At 29.8% G+C, this 14,593-nt stretch overlaps 1 protein-coding gene across 3 annotated transcripts in view; it reads left to right on the top strand.

Moving 5' to 3' along the window:
* Positions 1–14,593, top strand: part of LOC129222140 (serine/threonine-protein kinase 11-interacting protein-like) — a 74,022-nt gene that overhangs the window by 37,636 nt on the left and 21,793 nt on the right. For all 3 annotated transcript variants that reach the window (XM_054856594.1, XM_054856593.1, XM_054856592.1), the window contains exons 10-16: positions 675–1,175; positions 2,549–2,715; positions 4,336–4,434; positions 4,555–4,626; positions 6,019–6,133; positions 10,911–11,115; positions 13,662–13,699. In XM_054856594.1, coding sequence (XP_054712569.1) covers positions 675–1,175; positions 2,549–2,715; positions 4,336–4,434; positions 4,555–4,626; positions 6,019–6,133; positions 10,911–11,115; positions 13,662–13,699 — 1,197 coding nt within the window. The remainder of the gene's footprint in view (positions 1–674; positions 1,176–2,548; positions 2,716–4,335; positions 4,435–4,554; positions 4,627–6,018; positions 6,134–10,910; positions 11,116–13,661; positions 13,700–14,593) is intronic.

Raw genomic sequence — 14,593 nt, 5'->3', positions numbered from 1 at the left:
ATTTTAATGAAAATGCAAATGATTCAAATGGAATTTACTATAGATGGTGTAGTGGTACATAGAGAAATAGGAGAATATAAATTAAGTAGAATTGTATGAGATGAAAAGTCAAATTATAATTAATAAAAAATAATTAAATTAAAAGGTGTTTCTTCAAATATCTCAAAAACTCATTTCTGCAGCTGCTGCTGTTTACCTGCCCATGGCAGTGTATGTCTGTGTCCTCAGAGACTTGTTCACAAGGCATGGAGGTAGATTGGAGAGTGTCTGAGTATCGCCAAGCTACTAATCACATGCCTATTTTTAAAACATATTGAAATTGCTACACTGCTTTATATTTTTAATATTTTATTATAAAATTTCTGTTTATATGTGTTTATTAATTGCTTTGAGATCATTTATCATATTTCCCATTTTAGGGAAAATTCTTGTTTTCCTAATTTGAAGCTCAACAAATTAGTCTAAACAATATTCATGAAAAGTGAAATCGTGAAAATTATTGTTGTTTGAGTTCATATCTTAATTGCATATTTCTTTTTCTTCGTGAATATTTGTGAAAAAGTCAACATTGAGCACAAAGCTGAAAAATGAATTTTGGACATGTTTTTTACTGAAATCTAAGGCTTATAAAACCACATTTTTGCTTATATTTGCTATTTCAATTTTCATTAAAGATGCTGAACTTCCTAGTCATGTGAAGGCAAAGCATGCCTTGGAGGCACGTAGAGTAGAGCGTGGTCAATCATGGCTCATTCCAGACAATCCACTTCAGAAGTCTGTTCTTTCATTCCCAAAAGTTCCTGCAAACACTCCTGTATGTAATTCCATCATTAACCACAGTATGGCAAAATCTGCTCTTGAGAATGAATTGTTGCAGCATTTTGAAGCTCACGTTGAGGAAGATACAGTGGCTGCTGACAAGAATGATTCAACTGCAATTCAAGAAATGACTGAAGTACTTGAGATCAATGCTAATGCATCTGATCGAGTACGACATGGCTCCAAAGAAAGTGATGATATTGAAGTCCTATCTACCAATGCCAATGAATCTTGTGATCTACCTAATGTGCAGGACAGCTGTGATCAAGACACTTATGATTGTGATATTTATCGGAAGAATTTTAATTTTGATAGTGATCATGATGAACAGAACCTTGAAAGTGAATCCGATGAAGGTAAAAAAATTTCAGTATGGTGTAGAATTTTATGTTCCTTTATTTTTTAGTGAATACATAGTAATCTCCAAAAGCAAATCTTAATGTTTTATTCATTTATTTTTTACTCATATGATTTCATTTAAAAATATTATTGAAAAATAAAACTTAAAAAGCGAAATTAAACAATGTGATTTCTGAAGTTGAGTTTGAAATTCTTTATCTCATCTTACTACCATTGTTTAAACATATATATATACAGTGGCGGGGTATACAGGGTTCGGGGCGGCCCTGAGTGTCACTCATCTGAGGGATGACACACAAAGGAAAATTGCAAGTTCGTGAAAAATATGAAGCTAAAATGCATTTAAAGACTACAAACTTAAAAGTTTTACGGGGGATATACCCTGGGCCCCTCACTTTTATTTGCTTTTTGTACATTAGCCCACTTAAAATTTCATTATAAAACAAATGTGGTTGTTTCTGAAAACTGCATGAATTTCTTGTTTACATATTTTTTTTCTTTTGCATTTGGGGGGGGGACGGCGTGGGGGGGATACCACAATTTACTGCCCCAGGTGTTGCCCTTGCTAGGTACGCCACAGATATATATACATTATATAATTTTAACCTTAATAATTTGTTCTTTTACAATCTATCTCTTAGCCGAGTCTCTGTAAGTCTTATGAGAGTCAATAGTACCTTTTCAGTAATAGATTCAAATATAAGTGTATCTCATCATCATTTCTCAGTGGAGGAATAATTAGCTAATATTGTATTTAAGATTAAACATTTCGGCTGATTTTTTTTTTTTAATTACCAATGTTGGTGACTAGCACTGTAGACAAAATATTTACAAATAAAAAATTAATAATAAAATGAAATAGAAAGGAATTTAAGAAAAATATGCTTAAAATGTGCTTTTTTATGTTTTATTATATTTATAGATTACAATTAAAAAATTATAACGTAGTGCTTCATTTTACTTTTAAGCTTAATTTTTCTCATCAGTTTTTATGAAAGCCCAAGAATTTAGAAATATTAAGGGAAATACAAGAAAAGGGAGTAAGCACTAGTTTCTGCTAAGTGCTATTACAATTCAATAAATTAGTTCGAACATAATGTTTTACTACATTATTAACACAGATCCATGTGTTATATGTTGGAATTCAAAACACAAGTTTCCATAATGTTGTTTTTGCTTTAAATATATCATTGATTAATATATTGGTTTTTTAACAAATAAATGTTTTTTTGATCTCAAATATTATTATTCTGTTTCCCTTTTATAAGAGCTATAGTTTCTTTTCTTTCTGATATTTTAACATGTTTTGTTTTAATCTGTGTATGTTTTATTAGAATGTATTTAATATTGATATTAATTTTAATTTCAGAATCTGAAGATTCAATTTTCTATGTTGAAGCAATAGCTGATTCAAAGAAAGAAGCACACTTTATAAATATTGGCCCAAGATATGCAAAAGAGAAAGATGTGATATCAGGGAGAATATTAGAAAAAATAGATCTGAATAGCTTAAAATCAATAAAAACAGTTACTCAGGTAATTTTTTTGGAAAATGATAAATTCATATTAAACTTTACCGATTTGTAATTTTTGATATTTTCAAAAACATTTTTGTGTTAATCTCATTTAAACTATTTACTATGAAAGATTTAGCAGTAAGGTATGTTCGCTGCAAATTACGCAGACCAATAGCTTAATTATGTTAAAATTTGGTATATGCTCTCAAAATTCTTTGAAATGATGATTTTGCTAATTTTAATGTATTATTTATTATTATTTAAATAGAAAGTTGCCCATCAAGGTATGACGGGTGAAAATTGCATCTACTCTTCTACATTTGAACATAACAATTGCTTGTTTGGTGATATTTTGATACTTGAAATTTTAACCCTAACTCCAGTGGATTTACCCTAAACTCCAGTGGATAGCATTAATTTTCAACCACTATTTTGATTCTTCATTCCCCTAAACTTTCTTACCAGTAAAAGAGTTGAGTTGCTGGGTCGAGTTCAGCCTTGTCACAATAAAGCCTTACACTGCATGTTAAACATTACCAAAACATATTATCAAATTATCATGCCATGGCACGAGTTTCATTGTCGAAACTCGTGGGTTACTCGATCATTGGCTGTTATTTAATGAGGATTTTGCTATATTTTCTAACTTTTATATTCATTTTGTGAATGAAAAAAGCAGAATAGATTAGTGTTCCATCATGTAGCAAAACTTTAATAGATTATTTTTGTAGTATTCATCATTTCAACTGTTGCTTTCCCTCAAAAAATGCTAGATACATTTTTTATTAAACATTTTTTATTAAGCATCTTCAAATATACACTGCTTTAAGAATCTGTCTTTGTACTTTTTAAAAAGTAACTAAGCACTTAAATGGATTCAAATTTAACTTCAGTTGAATTGTTGAACAGAAAGTTATTTTTTAGATCAAAAAGAAAAAAAAAAAAAAAAAACTGAAACATAAAAAATTCTACTATCAATAATAGCCTTGTAGAATTTTCTAACAGGTTTTCATGTTATTAGTCCCCCCCCCCCCAAACAAAAAGTGATGTACTATAGCCACAAACTTAGCAAAAATCCACTCTAAGTTTTGTAATGTTATTATTATTATTTTTTTTGCTCACAGTTAATTTTTGAGTGGTCAAAATTTGAAGAGAAGTTTTAAAAAATTAGTATAATAATTGTTTACTTGTTTACTTATTCCAATTATTCAAGTTGATTGTTCAGTTAAAATTTAAAGCATAAATAGGGAGTACTCTTCACAAAAAAAAAAAAAAAAAAAAAAAAAAAAAAAATTGAAAGGATAAATGATAAGTGTATTTTGCCAAAATTAAGTTTTATTATTGTCAAGTAGATACATACTTGAAAAATAAAGATATTTTTAAAAAATTCGCAGTACGTTTTCATAAATAATACAATTTTTGCATGAAACTATGAAATGTGGCGACAAAACATGTTTTGAACCAGTAGGAGAAATTTCTAACACTGGTATTCCGATATTATGTTTTAAAAATATCGAATGTTGGTATTGAATTTTTAGTCTGGTAGTGCTATCTCTACTCACAAACCACAAATGTTTTTATCTTAGTTTACTTTCGTTTTTCTACATTTTTAACATTTATAAATTATTGCCACCTGTAGAATGGTATTGAAGTTTGCGAGCTGCAACTAGAATTTGACACTTCAAAAACTTCTCGTCAGAAAAGGCATTACATATTTGATAATATGGAATCAACTCAGGTATACATTTATACATTTTGGGATACATATTTGTTAGTGCTTGCACTATCAATACAAGTAACATATATACAATACGTGTATCATATATACAATACATGTAAATATACGTTTGTTCTTTAGAAAATGGTGAACATTTTGCAACCTTATGCTGATGCATATACTCTGAAAGAAACTTCTTGTGGAGCTCTTGAGGTGAGATCAATCAAGTAAAATTTAAGTTAATTATATTTCATGCAAAAAGCTTAATTGAACTTAACTTTATTTGAAATACAGGGTGACAAGAAATAACTTAAACACACATAATAACCATAACTTTAATGCTAATGGAAATATTACGACCAAACTTCAAAATAAATATGATGAATACAGTATTTCATGTAATATATTTGCTAGTTTTCGAAGTGGCTATCTTTTGGATTAATACTGAGCTTTAAACATGTTACGCAATTTTCGGCTATGGGCAGCTACTCACTTAGTGATATTTTATCCCATGCATTGCATAAGAATTTCTTTAGGGATGCCGAAGTTTTAGGAGGTTTAGCACACACCCTTGTCTTTACGATGGACCAAAAAGAATAATGAAATTAGGTTCAAATCTGCGAAATACAGTGGCCATTCTTGAGTTCCAATGAAGTCCGGAAAATGTTCCTTGCACCAGTCTTGAGTGCCTTTAGCTCTGTGTGCAGGTGTGGAATTCTGTTGGAAGATCCATTTTTTGTTTCCAAAGAACTTTTGCGACCAAGGTATGACATCTTCCAAAATGCGTTTGTGATATATTTCTTGACTAATTTTATCACCTGATCAGCAAAAACAAATGATATTTTCCCACTAGCACATATCCCACCCCAAACCATTAGATTGGGATCGTTGAAGCAGTTCAACAGTGCAAGAAGTTCCTGGAGACAAGGTTGTGTGCTAAACTTTGTGCCTAAAACTTTGCCATCCCTAAAGAAATCCTTATGCAAGGGATGGGATAAAATATCAATAAGTAAGTTGCGGCCCACAGCCGAAAATTTTGTGACACATTTAAAGCTCTGTATTAATCCTAAAGGTAGCCACTTTGAAAATTTATAAATATATTAGACAAAGTAATACATTCATTTTTTTAAAATTTTTTTTTTGAAGTTTGATCGTAATATTTTCATTAGCATTAAAGTTATGGTGCATTATATGTTAAGTTATTTCTTGTCAACCTGTAAATGCACAAAATTTCTGACATGAACACTAAGTGTTCTCACACTTAACATGGCAAATCCATGACTAAAAGCCAATTCTGATAAATAAATTTTTACTTTCTTTAAGATTTAAGCTTGCGATTTGTTAGTTGTTTATATAATACTTCATTTCATTTTGAATAACATTCAATATTTTGCTTAATCTGTAAGTTAATTTTCATTATAGCATTGCATAAATTTTGCAGTTTACATTGCTGAGTATAGTTGATACTGTTTTCATGTCATCGTTTTTGAAAATTTAGTTTATCCAATGCATTATTTCATAGCAGCAATTGTTTTTGTGTATTCTGTCCATAGTTTGCTATGTTGATTAATACTTCATGACATTAACATATTTTATGGTTTTCAGTGCCTAAATTGCAACTCTCAATTTTCAAAGCAAATAGCTCGTCTAAAAGTATTGAAAACCAAAAGGCCATACATGGATAAAGAACTTAACTCCTCAAGCTATGATTCATCTAAAGGTAAGAAATATTAAATAGGGACTCAGAAATAAATTTGTATGAAATATTTTTTTAAAACTGCTTTAATTTTTGCTTCAGTTTCAACTAGTTATATTTTTGAAGGTAGGAATATATTTTTATGTGAGATTTGTTCTTTACTAACAGGCTAAATAAGTTAGTGAGCTAAGAGTGCAATAAATAGTGTAAAAAACTGTTAAACAAGTTAGGTTATTTATGAACCTGCTTCAAAACCACTCAACACTGACGGCGGATAGATTGTTTTATTTTTATTTCTTTTTATATACATTTATATTTAAATATTTAATTATCAATGTAGAAATTTAAAGATTGATATGTAGAATGTATTACAGCTCCATACCTTATGTAGAACTGAATTCTGTAATCTCTAATTGGCATAACATACTGAATCGGGCAATGTTGAACTAGAAAGCCATGAACATACACCCAATTCTTGTTACCCCTGCATGGAGCGATATGCGTTAGTGCAGTGCCCGCCACTAATAAAATGACTGGATTATAAAATCAGCTGCTTTATAAAATGAAATCTGGAAGAACAGAATCAATCATTTCTATTTCAAAACATGTTAGGATTGTTCTTTAATAAAATCATCCACGCTGTTTTATAAAATCAAACTTTTGCAGAGCATATGTTAAAAACGGAAAAGTAGAAAACAAATCGCTTTTTCTCCTTTCTTCTCTGAATAGAGCCAGAATTTTATTTTTCTTTCAAGATTTAAAGGAATGTAGCACTAATGAAATAAAATTCCATACATGAAAAAAAAAAGAACTTCAGGTTTAAGTTGTACTTTTTTTTTCCCTTGGGGAGTTGAATGAAAATTAAAAGAATAAAACAGCCACAGGAGAGCTGTTTCAGAGCCAGCAATTTATTTGGCGCTGACTGTTTTCACTTGCAGATCTGTTTCTGTTGCAGCCTACTCATTAAACCACTGAGTTTTAATCAGTTTGTGCTCATTCAGCTATGTACTGAGGTCAACAGTTCATATTTACATTCATTTTAAGTTAAAAATGTTAGCTAGCAAGCATGCTCAACGTCACAACTTGAGTGTGAAAGGTAAACTCAAAATTTTGCATAAAGCATGATACGCTCCCTAAATGTAGGAGCCATTAAATTGGGGATTTTTCAATCTTTACTTCCAAATTCTGTTAGTCAAACAACAATAAGTCAATATTTTAAGAACCTTGTGTAATTTAAAAAATGTGTCAACTGTATTTTGTAACACTAAAAATTAAATATAAATAATTGTAATTTATTTATTTTTTAAAGTATTTAAATTTTAAAACCTTTTTATTTTTTTATAAGTGCGTGTATGCCGGTTTATAAAATTAGCCGCTTTATAAAATTGAATATCCTCAGAACGAATGTGATTTTTATGAGCCGCGGGCGCAGTTTAAGCACCAGCCATGCTATGCATATCTCTACTGGTCCTACACAGTGCCTCTCGATCACTTTTAGGTGACACATTCGAACCTGCATTGCACTGCAAATGCTTATATTGTCACCTCTGAGCAACAGTAAGACATCTAATCCCAGGAATAACAGTAAGATATCCTACTGTTGCTTTGAGGCAGGTTGTTCACCTCTAACTCCCTTCAAAATTTAGCTAGTCATTTTCGATCACCTGATATAATATGGTAATAAGAAATTGTGCACTGCAATTAACATGAAAATTTTCTCGCAATCAAGTAAAAACCGAGTCGAGGAATTTCATCTTGTAATTTTAGTGGCAACTCTGAACAATATATTAATCTGAAATTTTAGGAATAATATGAGTACTCTATTTTTTTCATGTTGTTATAATACTCTAAGTGTTTTAAAGCACAGTAATTATGTTTTGAGAAGGGTGGATTGTGATAGTGAGTGGGATGTACGACAAACAGATTGTAGAGGGTAGGTGAAGTGTGGCAGTGGACAAAGGGGAGGAGTAGTCAAAAATGTTTAGAAAGAGCGGGACATCATTTAAGAACAACCTGCGTCATTATTTACTACACAGAATACATTTGGATCTTATGTTAAATTACACTGAAAAACAAATTTTAATGAATTTGCTGTTCCTCAATGTACTTTGAGTGTTTCTCATAGATTTCAAGGTGCTTAAAAAGAATATGTTTGCAAAAATTTTCTATCACCCTCCAATTTTAAGAAATTTCATTTATAAGTTTTGGATTATATGTGCTATCTTATAGCAGTTAAAGTTTACTATAATTATCTTTCAGATGCATTTGATCCATAAAACACATATTTTTTTACTTATTACAGCAATGGAACATGTAACAAGAGAGTAGAAACCGAATTAACTTTGATAAGTTTTATGTTTGCGACCTTAAGCAGATGGGACTAGGCTCTCTGTATCATTTCGGTTTCACGCAAGATCACGGTAGTTGAAGTCGTCTTTCGGCGAGTGGAAATGCTCTGCCATCGGTTGTTATAGCTTATTCTCGCATAATGGAAGAAACCTATGAAAATATGAAGATATTGATTCATGAAATTGACTATTCTGATCATAATTAGAGCTTATGGGCAGTTTTTTTTAAAAAGTAATTACTGTTTTCATTGGTCAACAACTTGATTACACAATATACTGCTATTTTCTGTGTGAGTGGAACAGCAAGGCAATACATGAACATTATATCAATAAAGAAATGGCGAAAGTGCAAACATTATATTGCTGGTGAAAATAAAAAAAAATATGCAAAACATTTCTCTAATCAATTAAAAGAAATATTCCTCCACCTTTACACATAAATTTGGGATTGATGAAGAATTTCGTTAAATCAATGGATAAAAAGGGTGTAAATTTCAATATTTGTAGTAACAGTATAAAGTTTGAAATTTAGGAAATTTTTTACAAGTATTATTATTTTTTTCATCAAAAATCTCTTTGATTCTTCTACAACTTTTAAAAGAACACATGTATTTTTTTGTGTTTTTTAATAGTTTTAAGCTTTGTAATTGTTTATAAAATGGTAAATGACAAAAATATTGTACATGTATTGAATAAATATCATTAAATCAAGATTTTAAAGATTTTGGATTTTTCAAAAATCTGTGGGTGATGGACTATTTTTATTGTTATATTCTTTATCAGCACCCCCTAAAATATATGTCACCACTTCCTTAATGAGGAGCAGAAACCTTGTTGACAAGTGTTATTAGTGTACATTTTAATCAATAAATTATCTTTATGTATCAAAGGAGAAGGATTTCATTTTTTTCTCCAAATATGGGTTTCTACATTATTCTTATTTAGAACCCCCTCCCCTGTCTCCTCCCCTCCCATTGGACAGAAGCTTGGACTTTTTTTTCCAGAGGAGGAGTGAAGGAGGGGGCAAATATTCCTATTAGGATTGATTTTAAAGGATAAGTAACGTTGTCACATTTGCACTTTTTAATGGATATTTTAATGTCATTGTTTTACTGGTGATTTGTAGATGGGTTTTTGGAATATATAGTAACTGGATTTTTAAAAAAAATTGTAATTAGATTTTTTGGGGATTTTCCCTCACTGTAACCAGAGTTTTTAGGCACTGTCCACTTAAGAGCTGTTATCTATGCATACCAATGAGGATTTTTAGAGACAATTGTTCTTAATCGATTACAGATTTTTAGGAGACTGTGAGCTTTTCTTTACTGGGGAAGTTTTTGGTTTTGATGTCATTATACTTTTAGGAATGGTTTTATGTAGTGGTTGAAATATAGTAAATAATAAAAATCAAGCAAATACTTGGAAAACACTATGTTTAACTTGAAATGTACAGCAGAGGGTCAAAAATCCGCAGAACTTTGGAGAAGTGGTTGTCTGTATATTAGGATTTTGCAAATTCCAGGCCATTAAGAATCCAACTTTTTATGCGGTATCATAAAAATGAGAAAATAACACAACAATAAAAACTTAGAAATATTCATGGATTACTTCATAGAACAATTGAATAATTTATAATAAAAAAAATACATGTAACTGATTTCTTTTTGCTGCTTTTAAATCTAAAAGTAGTGATTGCCCTTGGAGTAACCATCACCACAAGGAAACAAAAACCAATAAACGGCACAAGTTTGTAAATGCTTGGCATTTATTTTCAATAGTTAAGGCATTTGTTTTCAATTGAAATATCTAAAATCATCCACATTTGACTTTTATATGCTGAATTTTTTGTATTTGCTGCTTATTTTCATATTTCTTTGATGCCACATGTCACACAAAACATTAGTGTTTTGCTGTATCTCTGCAACAGTCTTTTAGCATCTGCTTTCAATTTACCATATTTCTTACTATTTCTTCTGTATTTCATAACATAAAGCATATTAAGCAGAAATAAAAACATATTTTTCGGAAAAATATATTTTTATTTGAATACATCGCTCTGCATGCGTATAATGCATAATGTTGAAACAGAACGTATTATCCGTGAATTTTGTGGTAAAAACGGTTGGTTGAGCAAATTATCACCATTTGCATTATTATAGATCGAAATAAAATAAGAATGGAAAATAAATTCGTAGCATAAAGAAAAAACATTCTAATAAAAAAAAAAGGAAAAATCGACATGGATTTCAAATCTTGGCGTATTTCAGGTCGACAGATTTGTGGCTCTCCACTGTATTTGCTGAACTTAAAATAAACTATTAACTAAAAAGTAAAGACCATCTTGATTTTTGTGAAGTAATCTGCACATAGGGGAAGGGGGGGGGGGAGCATTTCTTAAATTTTAACAATTGATTCCCTTGAAAAAGTTTCATTTTGAGATACTTTTTTTCTAGGTTATTATCAGGAAGCATATGCTTGTCCAAATTGTGATAGTCACATATTAGTTGAAATGGAAGGTATGCCAATGCCTTCTATTGCTAAAGCTTCAGAAAAACTAACTGGAATAGGAGTTGAAAATGCTTCTGGAGGATCAGCTTCATCGGGAAGTCTTCTTGCTGGTCTTTTTACTTCAATAAATCTCTCACCTCTGCTGAAAAGGTCAAAGCTCAATTAATCATCATAAACGATATTACATATAATTACTTAACAATCTGAGCACTTAATTTTTGTTTTTAATTATTGGTTTTTAAAACAAAAGATTTGAAAAAAATAAACTTTTTCAAATCTTTCCTATGCTTTTCTGCAGTTCAAACTGTGTCACTAATAGAAGTTGTAGTGCAAAAGTTGTAATAGTGTTACGTGAACGTCAACTGTGACAGTTAATTTCAGTATTTTGTTCAGTTTTATGCAAATTTTGAATTGTTTGTCTTTATTTTAGGCAGTGCTGTTTCATGCTACATGTTGCAGAAAATTACATTCTCGTCGATTGTTAATAAATTAATCCATCTTGGTTTTCTGTTTAAAAAATACTTCAAGATTTTAATATTATTAAAAAAGTATTTTAAAGTATTTTCCCCACTAATCAATCAGTCAGCAAATTTTGACTGATTTTGAATAATCAGCTAAGTTGTCAATTGTGCCTGATTACCAATTACTGCTGATTAATTGGCGAATCCTTTTTTTATGGAAAGCTACTCCCTTTGAAACGGTAACATCAACATCCATCTTCATTCTCTCCTCATTCCACTTACGCCATCAGCGCACCTCATTTCAAGCAAAGTGTATTTCACAGGTTTAAATAAGCAATCATGTGAGGTCTAGAACAGATTAATTCAATTTAGTTAATTTTATCTTAAATGAGAAAATGATTTGCCATGTATATAAATCTCTATTTGAACTGGGACAAATTGTGTCCAAATAGCGAGGTTCCACTGTATGTTAATAATAAATAATATAAGTTGATATCCATTAACCTGGTATTTTATGTAAAACATCCTAGACAACCTAAAACAGTTGCAAAGTTTCAATCTTCAATTTTTGTGACCTGTGTTGAATGTTTGACACTTTCTGTGAAAAGACGTATTTTAACAATGCAGCACTTCTAAAATTGTCAGAAAGCAGTTAAATATTAAGGTTTCTAAAATTTAAGTTTCGATGATTATCTTTTTCTTCTTATTCAACATATTTTATTCTGTTTTTACTTCAAATCAATATGCTGTCATCAGTCAATATTTGATTTACTTTTAGGAATAAGAAACATTTCCATTCTGAAATAATGCAATGAAATTATGCTATATTCTTTCTTCAAAAGCGTGAAGTTATATTTTAATTTTTATGAGAAATGGTACTTATAATATTGATTTGCTGCTGAGGGAAAAATTACTGTATATATTTTTAATAATTAACTGAAATATTATTCTTTGTCATTTCATATGTTTATATAGCAGTTACATATACAAAGTGGGGGCGCAAGGCCCCCCATCCCTTAGAAATTAAAACTTCCTTACTTTTAGTACTTTTTTCTTTGCAAAAATGTAAAAACATTTCTTCTCCAGCCATTAATGAATAATTTATTAAAAATGTCAAACTTTAATGACTCTAATCTGTACTGAAATTGGTTTCTATGGGGAAAATATCCTGCTAAACCATGAAGAAAATTTCTGAGCCCCCCCCCCCCCTTCCCTTCCTTAAAATTTTGCATATGGGCACTTATGATCGAATACTGTTGGTTCCTAGAAATATTTTTCAATTAAGAGGGGTATTTGATTAAGCGGTGAATTATTTCTTGCCTTTCTAAATCGACAACATTTGTCTTTAAACAAAATAATACTAAATCAATAGCTATGTAAATTAAATAATTAATATATTGGTAAAATGGTTTTTGAAATAACTTTAATAAACTGCAAAACAGTTTGATAATCAGTATAAATGTTTATTACAATTACAAGCATGTATGAAAATTATAAAAAGTAATTCACAACTAGAGTTATGAAATCTTTATTTTGACACTTTTTTGAGCACATTATTATTTGAAAAATAACCTTGTTCAAGGATATTCTGGGAACACTTTTCTGACTCCCTTTTGCCCCTCCTCTTCTATCGTGTTTTACATTTCATATTTATCAATTTACTATCGTCTAAAATGTGTATATTTCTTCATGTTATTTAATTATCAACTGCGCTATCATTTTTTTTTGTAATGGTAAAGAAAAAAAGAAATTTTTTAGACTAGTGGAATTATTTTGAAAGAATGTGAATGTTGTTTTTCTCGCCCTTTGTCGGCGAAAAACACAACATATTATTATGTCAATTGTTGTTCTTACTTAATTTATTTTTAATTAATTCAAAATTTTTCTCAGCAATAATATTGCGAAAACTGATCGATATTATTCGATTATCCGGGGAAATTATTCAATTAAGCGGGGATCTTTAACATTGCGTCTATGGGGAAGCATTCTGTTCCGGGATGTTTTATTCATATAAGCAGGGTATTCGCTTATACGTTACCTGTTTAAGCGGGGCCGACAGTATAGATTTAATTTTGTTTTCCTTATTTTTACTTTTTTGCTATCATTTTAAAAATTCCATCAATGCTTTAATAATTAAAAATATTAATTAAAATGTTTGATTTTAAACAATATTGTTAATGCAGTTTTATAAGTAGTTTTTTATTTATTAATTAATTTATTTTACTTTTTTTAAAGGAAGTCAAGTACAACTCCAGGAAACTTATTGAGTACAGGTATTTATTTTATTTTACAATTCTCTGGCCTAAAAAATATTTTGTTTTATTCAGATATTCTGCCACATTCTGACATTATTTTTTGTACAATTATTGTTACATATGAATATATAAATTCATGTATTTATACACTCTTGTTATACTATCAACCATTTAACTTCTGCTCAAACTCTCATTGGATCCAATTCCTACACTTCACGACAACACAAGCACGAAGAGAACATAATTTTTTTCTATGAAATTAGTTTATTGAATGTTGACTAGTTATTTTATTATCCTGGCATTTAATGCTTTTATGAAATTTATTACTGAGTAAATGTTTTTTAATATTTATAAAAATAAAAATAGTGGAACAATTGGATTGATTGTAGATCTCATCATTCATTTTTTTTGTTGTTGTAAATATATTCTTAATAAAATCTTCCTTCATAGCCTTACTTATTTTTTTTTAAACTCTTCTCATATATTTTTTTCTGTGTGTCAACACAACCCTGTAAAATTTAAATTTTGGAAAATACCAAATAAGTTTTGACTGACCCTTATGTTATTTGGTCTCCTGATCTTGAAAATGTCCTCCATTTTTTTCCATCATGTCAGAATTTTTTGTAAAATTGATTTCTATTTTTGCCAAAATTCTGCTTCAAAAGTAATTCCTTTGACTAATTTTGCATGCAGTATCTGGTAACAGTATTTTTTTTCATTGATTCACATTGATTCTTCAGCAATAAACTTTTTTTTTTTACTAGTTTGAATGGATAAAAATCACCGTTTTCATATTGCATGTATGCCTCTCTTCGAGAGAAAAACTAATCCTTCTCTTGAGTTCAATCTTTATACATCAAATTCTTGTATTTTTTTTATTGCAGGCCTGTGTAATTTGCATTTTTATGTTTA

Source organism: Uloborus diversus, chromosome 5 (assembly GCF_026930045.1).
Source record: "Uloborus diversus isolate 005 chromosome 5, Udiv.v.3.1, whole genome shotgun sequence".
Lineage (NCBI taxonomy): Eukaryota > Metazoa > Arthropoda > Arachnida > Araneae > Uloboridae > Uloborus > Uloborus diversus.
Note: the sequence above shows the minus strand (reverse complement) of the source record. Positions and strands in the feature narration are given on the sequence as shown.